Here is a 16,894-nt window from a genome sequence, read left to right on the forward strand (position 1 = left end):
GGCAAATATGTTAAGTCCTCCATCACTTAACATTATTTGTATCCCAATTTGCCAACTAGTTTTGCCAACTTGTTGGAGGCTTAATTTTGTAATTTGGGTAAAAATCCTAGGATGCTAAGTTCTTTTGTCAAGTCCAAATAACAAATTGTTAGAGAAGACTTTCTTTTTCACTTGGCATTTGGTTTTGAGACTTGGCAAAACTATAGATTTACCAAATAAGTTTTAGCAAACTATTGGAGTTACTCTTAGTTCATATAAGTTAACAAGTTGACTATTGTTGAAGCCGACTGCAGCAAGTTTGGACTTTGGAGCTGACACGCCCATGTTTGCTTGAACTTTTCAGCGCTACTTTCAAAGAAATAATATTTTCTCTTATAACAAATAAGTATCTCTCTATATTTAAAAAGAAACCTTTTGGATAATGATACTATTTTTTTAACTTTTTTCCCAAAAATAATTATAGTTTTTGTATGGAAAATGAAAAACTAATATTGAACACTCTAGATAAGTATCTCCTAATTGATTTACCTAAGAATAAGTTCTCGCCGTAAATCATTGCAATTTTATCATCTTCTTATTTTTTTGAGTTAAAATAAAATGAAAAGAAAGCAATTTGCATGTTTGGCACAATCTATATTTTCATGAAATGGATCATAATAAAATAGATTTTTAGATATCTAAGGAAAATTCACTTGGAAGTAACTATTTTATAGCTTTGATTGATTGCTTGGTGTCACGCTATTTACTACTACGGTTAGCTCAATTTGTTTATGACACCTATTCATTTCTAATTGATCCATTTTGGTCTTGTTTAGTTCGTGATTTTTTTTGGCTCTGGCCACTGTAGTACTTTCATTTGTATTTGATAATTATTGTTCAATCGTAGACTAAATAGAGTCAAAAGATTCGTCCCGCTAATTGTAATTAGTTTGTATTTTTATCTATATTTAATGCTCTATGCATACGTCCAAAGATTTGATATCATAAATAATCTTAAAATTTTTTTGAAACTAAAGCAGACCTTTGTAAGGTTGTTCGGAAGCAAAGGCCTACTACTAGGCCTTGTTAACGGGCCTGTTAAACTTTATCGTCTATCACACTGAATGTTTAGATACATGCATAAAGTATTAAATATAGAATATTTATGAAACTAAAAAAAATAGCTAGAGAATAATTTGCGAGACGAATCTTTTAAGCCTAATTAGTTTATAATTAGACACTAATTGCTAAATAAAATAAAAATACTATAGTACCTGTTAAACTTATATGTCAAAAGAAGGTTCTTGACTATCTAGTAAATGAGTGCTGGAAGAACTTTTAAAGTTAAACAGTTAGATTTAACAATTTAAAAGTTATTTATAATTTATTTATTTATATATTTCTAATGTTCCGTAGAGGGAGTACAGTGGCAGTTGGTTGGTGGAAGAAGAGGAGAGTGTGAATCATTTTACCAGACGTCGGCGATGACGCACTCTCCTTGCTCCTCCATCGTTTTTGCTCGCTTTTTTGGGCAACCACTCCTCCCAATTCCAACTCCCAGCCGTTTAGGGACAGGGGAACGCAAAACCCAAACCCCCTCAACACTCCGGCTCCGCTGCCACCGCCGCGACGCCGCCTCCGTCGCCATGGTGAAGTCCAAGGCCATCAGGGTCCATGAGCTGGGCGGCCCCGAGGTGCTGCGATGGGAGGAGGTGGAGGTCGGGGAGCCCGGGGAAGGGGAGATCCGCATCAGGACCACCGCCGTCGGCGTCAACTTCATCGACATCTACTTCCGAAAGGGGGTCTATGCCGCGCCCACCCTGCCCTTCACCCCAGGTATACCTAGCCCTAGCCAGGGAGGGGAGAGAGGGGAAAAAAAGGCATTTATATCTAATTGATTGATGATGGTTTGTTGCAATTCCGGTCGCGCAGGAATGGAAGCTGTTGGCGTCGTCACCGCTGTTGGGCCTGGCCTCACTGGCAGAAAGGTCGGTGATGTTGTTGCATATGCTGGCAACCCCATGGGCTCCTATGCTCAGGAGCAGATCCTTCCAGCGGCTGTCGCTGTTCCCATTCCTCCTTCGGTTGATCATAAGCAAGCTGCTTCCGTGATGCTCAAGGGCATGACCGCCCATGTTCTGCTTCGCCGGGTATTCAAGGTATATATATATATACACCCAACCAACAATTGTAACCACTGATTAGTTGATTGATTCTTGTCCCAGTATCCAGTTTCCAGTCTTGAGATCTCAGCCCTTCGACAACTGAATGAGATTATCATTCATCCCTTCTTCTATTTTGATTGACAAACCCTTTATTACACTCTGGCCTCTTGCTATTGTAGTATTGTGCATATATTTCCAGTATGCTCTTCTCGGGTTCAGAGCTAGCCAAAATGTAATTTCATGACCCACCTGATTGCCATGCCATGATATGGAGCTTGCACTATTGCCAGTGACGAAATGTAATAAATTTTCCCTTCTCCATTATTACCATACGTGGTGCCCGCAGGTTGAGAATGGGCATACTGTCCTGGTCCATGCCGCTGCTGGCGGAGTTGGCTCACTCCTTTGTCAATGGGCAAACGCGCTCGGTGCCACTGTCATCGGGACTGTCTCCAATCAAGACAAAGCTGCTCAGGCAGCTCAGGATGGATGCCACCATCCCATAATTTACACTAGCGAAGATGTCGTCGCAAGAGTCAAGGAGATTACATCAGGAAAAGGTGTCAACGTCGTCTATGATTCTGTTGGGAAGGATACATACAAGGTACTATATGTGCAGCTGTAGTTGTATTATACTATAATAACTGTGCTATTGTTGTCCACTGTTTGTTGCTAGAGTTTCATCTTATATTCTTATCAACTGTGAGTTAGCGTTTAGCATCCATCCAACTCTGGGCATAACCTTTCAGTCTTGCAACTGACACTGGTTGCGATCATAAATACAAGTACCAATACCAAACGATCTGTATCTGTGATGCATGCAGGCTTCCCTGGAGTGCTTGGCGCCCTGCGGCTTCCTGGTGTCCTTTGGGCAGTCGTCAGGTAAACCTGACCCAATCCCAATGAGCGACCTGGCTTCCAAGTCGCTGTTCCTTACTCGTCCTAGCCTCATGCATTACACTGCTACCCGTGATGAGCTGCTGGAGTCAGCCGGGGAGGTGTTTGCCAATGTCGCTAACGGGGTGCTGCGCGTTCGCGTGAACCACACATATCCGTTGTCGGAAGCTGCCCAAGCCCATGCAGATCTGGAGGGCAGGAAGACCTCAGGGTCCATAGTGCTCATCCCGGATACAGTTAGCTAGAGATAGACAGGTAGCATCAAATGAAGCAAGGGCATGTAAATGAATAAATGTAAAACGGAGAAGCTACCAGCAGTATGATCTGGTTAGGGGAACTGGGTAATGATATCTATGCTGGTTTTCTTATATAAGCTGTCTATGCTATGTTCGAGTCTGTTTCTCTGACTCTGAAATATGAACGAATGAACAAGTGGCGCTCTTGTTGTTGGTTGATGAGAACAGATATACTTTTGCTGATGGTGCTTATATAGTATATTATAATTAAGGTGGTGATACAGCACTTTGGTTGGTGGTGGTGGTGCTGCCTTGCTGGTTGTTTTTGTGGGCATAACAAGAGTTGAGTTGCTGATATCCATCCATTCAACCATGAGACGAAACTGCGGCGGCGGCTTGTCCAGATTCAAAGAGGATACAAAAAAACCAATCAAAGTATCACTTGCATTGGTGGGCTGTAATAGGGCTCCCTCTTGCCTCCGTGTAGCGGAACTCTGGTCTAAGTACCTTTTTGTAAGGTTGTGCCATAAGCGTTCACTTGTGAGCGTGAAGGCAGGGATGTTTATACCGTAATTAAAAAAAAGTATCATATATGTTACGATTTGACATGCTCAGTAAAACCATATTTTACAATACCAGTTACCAGGGCATAGCCCCTGTGCATCTTACTGGTTGTACGGGCACAGATGAAGTTCGTTCCATACCAGTTATTTGTTCGACATGTTCCCTGTTGATGCAAAGACTGATCTGCAAACACAAAGGGCTAATACCCGATTTAAACGTTAAGGCGTGCCAGCCGATTTGACCTTGCTATCGGCAAAGGTGATAACTCGAATACTTTAGTCCTGACAACAGCGATGCGCCCGGATGTCACGGCTAAGAGGTACTCACGCGGAACTCGAGAATACGCCGAGCTTAAGTTGACGAATTTCTAAGAACTCGTAGTAAAAGAGAAAAAAAAATATGACGAAGTCGTCGAAAAGTAGATGCTGGAATATGAGTAAAAACGTGTGTTTTATTGATTGATAGATTTTTTATTACAAGGCCCTAGGGTTCATATTTATACCCTGCTCAAAGAGCTACAACTAAACACGACTAGAATTCGAATTCCAAATTACACGCAATCCGTATACAAAACGACTTAAATAAATAAGGAAATAACAAAGCTATCCTCCGTGACGAACTAAAATTCTTCCATTAAACCGATCAGTGGTTTCCGGACTCCTCCTCCATATCATCGGCAGACTCCTTGCCATGGTCATCGGCAGATTTCTGGCCATGGTCATCGGCAGACTTTCCCATTATAGCCATCGACATAAACACATTACTGCCTACAGACTTAGTCACATCCGACCTCTCCTTCATCGGCAACCATCCTCATCGGCAATTCACCTTTGTAAATAGTATACTGCCACCTTATCCTGCCATCCTGGACACGTGCTCAAAAACGGTGTCAACACATGCCCCCCAATTTCGGAGTATAAAACTATTAATGCTCCGAAATTCTCTGCAGTAATGATGCCTTTTTCTCGCAATTAATGCTCCTAATCTGGTAACCGACAACCTCAATCTGAACAACTCTGATCCTATTCTCCCACAGATTCCTCGAAATCCCCGACTTCCTAAACGGGTATTTCTCTCTCAACCGTACATCGGCAATAATACCGTTACAAAGATCTGCCGATATACTGACCAGGACGTTTGTTCAAACGGCTACCTCCCCTTTATTCGCCCATCGGCAATATGACCGTTATAGAACGCTGCTAATGGACCGACCAGGAGATCTCGCACAGTAAAATATCTTCAGATAATGACCGCTTCCCGTCAAATCGCCTGCGCAATCCCTTGATTACCGTGCGAACAGTTACCATATCTACCTGAGTACCCTCGGATTTCTCGGAGGCGGCAAAGAGATAAGTCAGATTTGCCCTTTCCCATTTTATCCTATAAATAGTTCCTTCTCGGGTACTCCTTCCCCATCACATCATTCCACCACCCAAGTTTACTTTCCCAGCGGCGGCGCCATTCGAAACTCCAAGACCTCCGACAAGCACTCCTCCTCATCAACTCCGGCGCCCTCAAACGCTCTCTTCGCGGCAAGATGGCCATTGGCTTCGTCGTCCCTGAGGTCAGATCTCCATCCCATCTCCTGTATTTTTCTTCGTATCCCTGTTCATCCGTAATTCATTTTACTGAATATCTTCCTTTTCCTTTTCTTTGTATTTCTTTTATTCCCCAAAACACTAGGAGCTGTCCAACAAAATTGTCATCCCCACCGATCAACCACACCTCCAATGTCTCGGCCCTCTAGGGGATCCAGATCCAACTGACCTTATTAATGCAGAAACCAACAGGATTCCCTTTAGAGCCGAAAATTTTTCTTTAGATCTGTGGAAAGACACCTTTCGCTCTTGGCCCAGCCCTACTGTAGGGTGGAAAGACTGGTTCCTGAGAGTCAGCAACTCGAATGAAGTCCAGTGGGGTGAAAGGAAACTAGCCCAATGCATCAGGCTATCTATTGCCGATATGCACAAGAACGAGTCACTGTTGATAGCTGCGTCTTATTTTTGGTCAGATACCCTTAATGCTTTCGTCTTTGGCCACGGCCCTGTTTCTCCCACTCTTGCCGATGTAGCTATGCTCACTGGTCTAGCGTCTCTTCTGCCGATAGCACCCACTTCTTTGATACCGCCCCTAGTGCCAAAGTGGAGACTCGCGCTATCGGCGGTTGGTCGGGGTACATTCAGAAGTACTGTGGGAAGGGGCCTGTCACCATAAAGGAACAAACCACCTTTCTGAACATGTGGCTGGACAAGTTCGTATTCTGTGGTCGATCGGCAGGACCGACTTCTGTCTATCTATCGGCAGCAGAGAGACTGGCTAACGGTGGCCAATTTCCTCTCGGCCGATACTTGCTTGGCGCTGCTTACCATCTTCTCCATCAGGTAACTCAGAAACTCCTGCTTGGTCAGTCTATCGGCAACTTGGGAGGTCCCTGGTGGTTTATTAACATGTGGCTCAATCTGCACTTGCATAAGCGCCTTGACTTCAACTTGTTCACACAACATTTCCCAAGAGATATAGCCGAAAATCATGTGTTGGGCGAAGAGGAATCGGCAACACGTGCCCCCCTGAACTTTGGCGAAGCTGCCATAATTCTACCTGGTTCAGGGAGTAATCCGGATCAGATTGGCCAGTTTTTCCAGACTCTGTATGAGGGTTTAGCCAGAGATGAACGACCATGGTTGGCTTATGATGACCCAGACAGCATGCTCCCTCTAACCTTCAATCCATTCGATGAAGCTCTTGACAGGGATAATGAGGTAATGATGGCAATTGTGACTCCCAGAGCCATACCAGTGAATTTCTTTGGTAGCACAAAAACCTCTCCCAGACTTATGAATTTTACAATCCATCGGCATTAGCTCGCCAGTTAGCTTTTGGCCAGTTGCCGATTGCACTTCCTTATGCCGATGTGATAAAACCCAGAGAACCCATCACCAACTTTCTTGAGTGGATTCGAGTAGCTCAACTACCACCAAATGCCGATACAGATGTAGATCTGTCAGAATGGGTTCCGGCTGCTTTTATTACTCAGGCATACAAGCTATGGTGGGCAGAATGGAAAGAGCATTTATTCTGCAGGTCAGCCTTCTCATACCGCGGCATGATCGACCCCGAATACGAAGTCCCCGATGACACTGTAAGTATATCAAACCGATGTTTCATTTTCTCAATATTATTTCCATCGGTAGCTTACTTTTGTATTCCTTTTGCAGGTTGACAACATTCCCCCATTGGTTAGCAGAAGTGGCAAGCCGATCGACTTGTTTCCATCAGGCCCGATCTCCTCAATCGGCCACAATGCTCCCACTCTGGCTTCCATCGTGCATCGGGGTGCGCGCCTCAGGAAAGTCACCACCAGGAAATCTCAGACATTACCAACGGTAGCTGCTTCCACTCTGGCGCAGGCTTTCAAGGCAATTTGTCAAATCTTTTTCCTTTTATGCTGACTATTTTTATATCGGCTATATTTATGCTCATAAACCCTTGTTCGTTATTGCAGCAAACCGGTGCATCGCCAAAAGCCAAGCATCAAAGTGCCGATGCCCCCCAGTCTAGTCAGCCAAAGAGAAAGGGCACCAAAGGTTCTAAGGCTGGAACAAAGCGCCAGAAAGTGGCAAGTCCCCCTCCTCCTCCGGTGTCTCCAATTCCGGTAGAGTCTTCCCCTTCTTCTCCAGAAGTCCAGACACAGCAAGCATCGTCTCCCCAACCGATGCAGGAAGCACCACAGATGGAAGAACCCCAACAGGAAGAACCTCAAACAGAAGGTACATCAGCCGATGTAGGTGAACAAACAACTGGCCCGGTGAGTCCAATTATATCATCGGCGGTTCCCCCGATTCAGACAACTGTCGTTCCTTCTTCAGGTAACATATTTTACCAATATTGCCGCCGATGAACTTATTCCCATCTAGCCTCATAACCCCTCCTGTTTTCTTTTAGTCGATATCGTCCCATCGGCAATCTTAGCCGATCAACCTGTAGTTCCATCGGCATCTCTGGTCGACCAGCCTGCAGCTCCGTCAGCACCTCCCAGTCAAAGGCAAGAGATCGCCTTGAAGCAAGTAAGTCATCCGTTTACTGTCAGCATTACTTGCCGATTCTCTGAGTATAAACTAACTTTGCTCTCTCTCCCAGGAACAAGACTCTCCCGACAGCCTGTTCTCCTTCACCATCGATCTCTCTGAAGAAGAAGGCGAAGAAGCAAGCTCTTCTCAGATAGTTGGCATTACATCGGCAGATATCAGGGCCAGGCTGGAAGAATTGTCCGCTCTCCTTCACCAGGACACGGCGCAGTTGGTTGACGATTCCGACCCTACCAAGACCTTGTTCAGAACTCTCAGAGGCCAAATCCTAGCCGATGTCGAAGAAACCCTTTTCCAAGCCGCTCATTTGGAGAGTCGCCAGCTGCAGTACCAGAGAGCTTCTCGGCGTCTTGCCGATAGAGCTGCTCAGACTCAACTCTCCGATGAAATGAGGAAAGAGAAGCTCTTGACCAATGAGAAGCACAGGAACATCGGCATCCTGAGATCTTCAGGAGAGGCACTGAAGCAGAAAATATCCGATCTATCGGCAAGAAGGGAATCCTTGTTGGCGGAACTCAAGGAAGTGAAGGACGCTTTATCCCAAGCTCAACAGGAAGAGAGCCAACTGCGAGAGACCATCAAGCTTCTTGAGCACGAGCGAAACCTTCATGGTCGCAAGGCACTCCAACTGAAGAAGAAACTGAAGCCGATAGAGGGTTCTGCTGATGATGACATTAAGGAGATAGAAGGAGCCAACCAAATCCGGGTACGCGCTATATCGGCAATCCAGGCGCTGCTCAACACATAAAGTTTTCATCGGCATCATATCTGTGTTTTCCTGCTTCCTCATCTTTCAGTCTAGCCGATAGGACTGTTATCGGCATCTCTTGAAACTTTAAGTTCATCCCCAGATACACTTCAATTCAGCCGATAGGAGTGTTATCGGCATTTAAACTTTTATGCATCGACCCATATGCTGGGGTAGTACTTCTTTAAATACTTGCCATTTAATGCTTTGGGAAATTCAACTCCTTCGAGAGTTTCTAGAATATAGGCATTACCAGGAGCCGATCAACTTATCCGATAAGGACCTTCCCAATTAGGAGACCACTTTCCAAACTTCGAACTTTTAGTCCCAACTGGCAAAATTAATTTCCATACCAAATCCCCATCGACGAACTCCTTAGCCTTCACTTTCTTATCATACCATCTAGCAACTCTCTTCTTATTCTCTTCTATACTCATCAAAGCTTTTAACTGATGCCCTGCTAGATCATCCAATTCATCGGTTATCAAAGTGGCATAATCATCGGCAGTTAATTGATCTTGAAAAGATAATCGCCTAGATCCAGCCTTAATTTCCCAAGGCAACACCGCATCATGTCCATACACCAATTGATAGGGTGACACCTTGGTTGGTCCATGACAAGCCATCCGATAAGACCACAATGCTTCATTTAATAATGTATGCCACCGCTTAGGATTTTCTTCAATCTTTCGTTTAATAAGCTTGATAATTCCTTTGTTAGACGCCTCGGCCTGCCCATTGGCTTGAGCATAATAAGGAGAAGAATTCAACACTTTAATCCCCATACCGACTGCGAATTCATCAAACTCCCCCGATGTGAACATAGTGCCCTGATCGGTAGTAATCGTTTGAGGGATCCCAAATCGGTAAATAATATGCTCCTTCACAAAATCAATCATATTGGCCGATGTGACTTTCTTCAAAGGAATAGCTTCAACCCACTTAGTGAAATAATCAGTGGCAACTAGAATAAACTTATGCCCTTTGCTAGATGGTGGATAAATCTGGCCGATCAGATCGATAGCCCATCCCCGGAACGGCCAAGGCTTTATTATAGGATTCATAGCCGATGCAGGTGCTCTTTGAATGTTACCAAACTTTTGACAACCTTGACACCCCTTGAAATATTTAAAACAATCTTCAAGTATGGTCGGCCAAAAATATCCATTGCTTCGAATCATCCACTTCATCTTAAAAGCTGACTGATGCGCTCCACACACTCCTTCATGGATCTCTCCCATCAAACTTCTAGCTTCATCATCACCCAAGCATCGGAGAAGAATTCCGTCAATAGTTCGATAATACAATTCATCCTCAAGGAGCACATACTTGGTTGCTTGAAATCGAACCCGTCTTTCAACTTTTTTGGATGGATCTTTTAGATAGTCAATAATTTCTTTCCTCCAATCATCGGCACCGATCGCCGATATTGCATTAATTATAGGCTGATATCCCGAGGCATGCTGAGCTAACCGATTGGCGTCTTCATTATGCAATCGGGGAACATGCTCTAATCGGAAATCCTTGAATTCCTTTAACAGTTGCATGCTTTTCTCGAAATAAGTTATGAGAACTTCACTTCGGCATTCATAGCTCCCAGCCAATTGATTTATGACCAACATAGAATCTCCGAAGATTTCAACAGCATCAGCACGAACTTCTCTTAACAACTCCAATCCCTTGATCAGAGCTTGATACTCAGCCTGATTATTTATTGACGTAGCAACAATCGGCAAGGAAAACTCATACTTCCTCCCCTTAGGGGAAACTAATACAATGCCGATTCCTGCCCCCCGGTCACAGGTAGATCCATCAAAGAAAAGTGTCCAGGGTACAATTTCCAAGGCTTCCACTACACCGCAATGCTGAGTTACAAAATCGGCCATAATCTGCCCTTTGACTGCCTTGGCCGATTCGTAACGTAGGTCGAACTCCGACAGCGCTAAAATCCATTTACCGATCCTGCCACTCATAATACGCATGGATAGCATGTACCGGACCACGTCGTCTTTGCAAACAACAGTGCATTCGGCCGATAGCAGGTAATGCCTTAGTTTGATACACGAAAAATACAAGCATAGGCATAGTTTCTCGATGGCCGAATACCTGGTTTCAGCATCAATCAACCTCCTACTCAAGTAGTAAATTACCCTCTCTTTCCCTTCAAATTCTTGGACCAAAGCTGAACCGATAACCGTCCCGTCGGTAGATAAATACAATCTGAAGGGCTTTCCTTGTTGAGGTGGAACTAGAACTGGAGGATTCACTAGATATTTCTTGATTTCATCCAAAGCCAACTGCTGCTCTTTTCCCCAAATAAATTCTTGATCGGCTTTCAATTTAAGAAGAGGACTGAAAGCACGAATCTTACCAGACAGATTGGATATAAATCTCCTAACAAAATTTACTTTGCCGATCAAGGATTGGAGCTCAGTCTTGTTAGTAGGGGCCACTATTTTATTGATGGCATCAATCGATCTTCGACTAATTTCAATCCCCCTTTGATGTACCATGAAACCAAGAAACTGCCCTGCCGATACACCAAATGCACACTTATTGGGATTCATCTTCAACCCATGCTTCCTTGTGCACTCTAACACCTTTTGTAAGTCAGCAAGATGCTTTGAGAAATCCCCAGACTTAACCACCACATCATCAATATAGATTTCCACCAGCTTGCCGATGAACTCATGAAATATAAAATTCATGGCCCTTTGATAAGTAGCACCAGCATTCTTCAACCCAAAGGTCATGACTATCCATTCAAATAAACCAACATGACCAGGACACCTAAATGCGGTTTTTGGAATATCTTCCTCTGCCATGAATATTTGATTGTATCCTGCATTGCCGTCCATAAAGCTGATGACCCGATGACCAGCCGCAGCGTCAACCAATAGATCGCCAACAGGCATTGGGTATCCATCCATTGGCGTAGCTTTATTGAGATTCCTGAAATCAATGCACACCCGAAGCTTCCCGTTTTTCTTGTAAACCGGAACAACATTGGAAATCCATTCGGCATACCGACACTGCCGAATAAACTTAGCTTCAATGAGTTTGGTGATTTCGGCCTTAATATCAGGTAGAATGTTAGGATTACATCGGCGAGCTGGTTGCTGATGTGGCCGAAATCCAGACTTGATGGGTAACCGATGTTCAACAATTGATCGGTCTAAACCAGGCATCTCGGTGTAATCCCAAGCAAAGCAATCTTTATATTCCTTTAACAAATCAGTTAATTGTTGCTTACACTCAGGATCTAATTTAGCACTAATAAAAGTAGGTCTAGGCTTATCACCACTACCTATATCTACTTCTACCAAATCATCGGCCGATGTGAATCCCTGGCCCAATTTTCCATCATCGGCGAATCTATCCATTAAAAATCGTCGTCAGAACCGACTGCTTGGATCGGTGGAATCTCGTAATCGGCAACTTTGAGAAAATCTTTCTCCCAAACTTCCCCTGAAATGCACCTAGTCCTCTCATAAGTATCCGCCTCTGCCGACGCAATAACATAAGAAGAGTCTCCTGGGACAATCTCAATCTTGTCACCTACCCACTGAACCAAGCATTGGTGCATTGTAGATGGGATGCAACAATTGGCATGAATCCAATCTCTCCCCAACAATAAGTTATAAGCACCTTTTCCACTGATCACGAAGAAAGTTGTCGGCAAGGTTTTGCTGCCGATGGTCAACTCTACACATATTGCCCCCTTGACTGGAGACACGTTTCCTTCAAAGTCCTTGAGCATCATATCGGTCTTGGTCAAATCCTGATCTCCTTTCCCAAGCTTCCGATACACTGCGTACGGCATAATATTAATAGCAGCCCCACCATCAACTAGGATTTTGGTCATTGGCTGCCCATCAACTCTGCCTTTGACGAACAAAGCTTTGAGATGCTGTCTTTCATCATCAGCAGGTTTCTCAAAGATAGCTGTCATAGGATCCAGAGCCAGCTAAGCTATCTGATCAGAAAACTCTAACTCATCATCACTGGATGGTGCAAGAAACTCCATCGGCAACATAAAGACCATGTTGACTCCTGCCGATGGACCTCCCTTCTTAATGTTTGATGGCTGCTGACTTCCAGAGTCCTCGCCTTTGTTTAACTCCTCTTGCCTTTCACGTTGCAATCTCCTTTTCTGTGTCTTGGTTAACCCTTCAGGACACCATGGAGGGAGTGGTTTTTGCCTTGCCGCCGGGCGTCGGTTCTCCCTTGACTCCATACGATGCGTGTTAGCATCCCTACAAAATATGAACTCATCGGGAACCCGCGCATTAGCCATCTCCTCAAGCTCTTCCTGATTCCTGGGAAAATATTGGACACGGTCACCAAGCCTATCGTGCACGCTAAGCCTGCCCCCCAGCCGATCGTGAACTGACGCCCTTCCTTTGATTGGTCCATTAAATCGCCGATCATTGTCATGATAACGCCGATCGGTCCTGTCGTACCGATCATAACCGTTGCACTCAGGGCAATCTCTGGCAGTGGGAAGCTTGATATTTTCCTCCCAACAATGGATGAAGAACGGACAATTCCAATGATCCCTATGCCGATTCCACTCCTGTCGGCGTCTTTCTTCTTCCCATCGGTAATCTTCTTGCCGGCGCTGATACCGATCTTCTCGTTGCTGCCAGTTCCCTCGAGGCCTTCTATGAGTTATAACGATGCCAGACCGAGGAGGCCTACCTGAATTGGTTCCTTCCTGGACCAAACCTTTACCTTTTGCATCGGCAGTAGTAATCTGATGCTGAGGATCTACCGATGCACTTTTCTCAGCTGCTTCTGATGTTAAAACCTTGGCCTTCCCCTTTGCATCCAACATATTTGTCGGGAAAGGATGTTGGTCAATCTTCATCGGCTTCTGAGTCTTGGAACTATCAAATTTAATTCTCCCAGACTCTATTGCCGATTGCAGCTGTTGTCTGAAAACTTTGCATTCATTAGTGTCATGAGAAGTTGCATTATGCCACTTGCAATATTTCATCCTCTTCAACTCCTCTGCCGATGGGATCACGTGATTAGGAGACAACTTGATCTGACCTTCCTGGAGTAGAAAATCAAATATCTTATCGGCCTTAGCGGTGTCAAAAGCGAACTTCTCCGGTTCTTTCTGCCCAAAAGGGCAAGACATCGGCTTCTTGTTTTTCACCCATTCTGCTAAGCCGATGACTGGTTCCTCGTCAGAATCTGAGCTTGTCGCTTCATCGACAAATGACACTTTCTTATTCCATGCTCTTTTGGGCTCGAAAGGCTTGATGTCTTGATCAGAAATTCTCTGCACTAGATGACTTAAACTTTCAAACTCCTGAGAGGCATACTTATCCCTGATATGTGACAATAAACCCTGGAAAGCCAAATCGGCTAGCTGCCGATCATCCAGAACCAGACTGTAACATTTATTCTTAACCTCCCGTATCCTCTGTACGAAACCTTCAACCGATTCATCATTGCGCTGTCTCAATTTGACCAAATCGGTGATCTTTTTCTCGTGAACTCCAGAAAAGAAGTACTTGTGGAATTGTTTCTCTAGATCGGCCCAAGTACTCACTGAATTAGGAGGTAATGATATGAACCAGGTAAAGGCCGATCCAGACAATGATGATGAAAATAAACGAACCCTCAATTCGTCCCTGTTACCAGCCTCTCCACATTGAATGATGAACCTGTTGACATGCTCCATGGTTGACGTGTCATCCTGCCCGGAAAACTTGGTAAAATCCGGTACCTTGTACCGATGTGGAAGTGGGATCAGATCATATGCGGGTGGATACGGTGTCCGATAAGAGTAAGTGTTGACTTTGGGTTTTATCCCAAATTGCTCCCTCATTACTTCAGCGATCTTATCGGCCCAATATGCATCGGCATCCTGCCGATGGGGCGGCTGCGGATCCGGCACCTGGTGGCGAGCCTCCACGTGTCTGTTTGGGGCATGATCTGCACGGAACACTGGGTTGATCACCTGGCCTCCAATCTGCGGACCACCGAACTGCTGTCCACCGATTTGCTGCCCCCGAGCTGCTGTCCGAAATTCATTGGCTGGTTAGGAATCCCCTGACCTTGGAACCCGGGATAGACCTGTCCTTGCTGGAACCCTGTGGCCTGGTAACTCTGCTGGGGCGATTGTGGAAAGACTTGCTGTCCAAGCCATCCATTATTAGCGTTCATCGGCATAGGTGCTGCCGATGATTGGTAATTGGGTACCATCATTGAATTGACATACCCCGACTGTGCCGTAGACCTCTGTTGCATCAGCATTGAATCTGCAGATGCATTAGGCATTTGGAACATTGAATCTTGAGGATTTCCAGTGTGAGGCCTTGCAGTAGTAGTTGTGGTATACCGAGGACTCTGGTTCACCGGCGCATTGGGAGGCGCCGATGTCATAGGAGTCTTGCCCCTCATGTCAGTTATTTGTGATGTTCCTGGTGTCAACTCTGGAGGCATACCGTAACCCCACCAGTTGGGAGGAGGAGTCAACCCTGACATTGCCGATGCCAACATATCTGTCGTTAGTTTATGCTGCCCAATTGAAGTCTGTGGGTTGGTTATCATCGGCACAGATAATGCACCAGTAGCTCCCGATGTACTTGGAGGGACGGCAGATTGTGCACTTGCAGCCGTCAAAGCAGCCGATGGAGCCGTGACCTCTGGTGCTGTTGGCTGATGATGAGAGGGGCCCACATAATCTGGTAGGATTTGTCCTTCCTTGAAAGTTCTTGCCACGGCATTGAAAACCGTATTAGACAGTACACCGGCTTGGTTGATCAAAGCTCGGTTGATAGCATTGTCAACCATATCTTGAAGCTTGCCAGGATTGGCTTCGAAGGTAACCTGCCGTGGTGCCGGCAGTGCATCTTTCTGAATCACCTCGCCGCTCCTGTTTATGCTGAAAGACCTCAGGCATTGTAGCTTGAACTCCTCCATGGCTTGGGCAATAGCTTGCTTCTGCTCATCCTTGAGATTGGCCTCCGTCACGGGGATGACGTTCTCCTGATCGAAGTCAGAGATCAACATGTTGATCTTGATCTTGAATTTGGTCCCACTGGGCGTGCCAAAAGATGTGTTGATGCAAAGACTGATCTGCAAACACAAAGGGCTAATACCCGATTTAAACGTTAAGGCGTGCCAGCCGATTTGACCTTGCTATCGGCAAAGGTGATAACTCGAATACTTTAGTCCTGACAACAGCGATGCGCCCGGATGTCACGGCTAAGAGGTACTCACGCGGAACTCGAGAATACGCCGAGCTTAAGTCGACGAATTCCTAAGAACTCGTAGTAAAAGAGAAAAAAATATGACGAAGTCGTCGAAAAGTAGATGCTGGAATATGAGTAAAAACGTGTGTTTTATTGATTGATAGATTTTTTATTACAAGGCCCTAGGGTTCATATTTATACCCTGCTCAAAGAGCTACAACTAAACACGACTAGAATTCGAATTCCAAATTACACGGAATCCGTATACAAAACGACTTAAATAAATAAGGAAATAACAAAGCTATCCTCCGTGAAGAACTAAAATTCTTCCATTAAACCGATCAGTGGTTTCCGGACTCCTCCTCCATATGATCGGCAGACTCCTTGCCATGGTCATCGGCAGACTTCCCCATTATAGCCATCGACATAAACACATTACTGCCTACAGACTTAGTCACATCCGACCTCTCCTTCATCGGCAACCATCCTCATCGGCAATTCACCTTTGTAAATAGTATACTGCCACCTTATCCTGCCATCCTGGACACGTGCTCAAAAACGGTGTCAACATTCCCTTTATACATCTAATAACTACTATATTCATTCCAAATTATAGTTTACTTTGGCTTCTGTATAGAACATATATATAACTTTGACCAAGTTTTTTCTAAAAATATATATAGTGACATGTGCAAGTTTTAAATTAGATTAGCAAAATACATTTTTTTGTATAATTCGAGAAAACTAATTTGGTGTTAGAAACATCGGTGTATTTTTGTTTAAGTTTTCAAATTTAAAGAAGTTGACTTATGATAAAATTAGAATGAACTGTACTTTGAATGGATATGGATAGAATAGAAAAAAAAGAAAATGGGTTGGGTGGGTGGAGAAAATTGTAATTATACGACACCAAACAACGCGCTTCGTAATTATAGGACTCTAAACATCAACTTCATTAAAATGATCCTTAGAATGTTAGCTTCTTGTTTTCCATAATATTTGGTGCTTT

The 16,894-nt window shown here is 44.6% G+C and overlaps 1 protein-coding gene across 1 annotated transcript; it reads left to right on the plus strand.

Moving 5' to 3' along the window:
• LOC8059539 (quinone oxidoreductase) lies at nt 1,402-3,520 on the plus strand. Its single transcript, XM_002465998.2, has 4 exons — nt 1,402-1,815; nt 1,912-2,138; nt 2,491-2,748; nt 2,969-3,520. Exons 1-4 carry the CDS (start codon nt 1,464-1,466, stop codon nt 3,284-3,286), a joined length of 1,155 nt encoding a protein of 384 aa, XP_002466043.2. The 5' UTR covers nt 1,402-1,463; the 3' UTR covers nt 3,287-3,520.

This window comes from Sorghum bicolor, chromosome 1 (assembly GCF_000003195.3).
Source record: "Sorghum bicolor cultivar BTx623 chromosome 1, Sorghum_bicolor_NCBIv3, whole genome shotgun sequence".
Lineage (NCBI taxonomy): Eukaryota > Viridiplantae > Streptophyta > Magnoliopsida > Poales > Poaceae > Sorghum > Sorghum bicolor.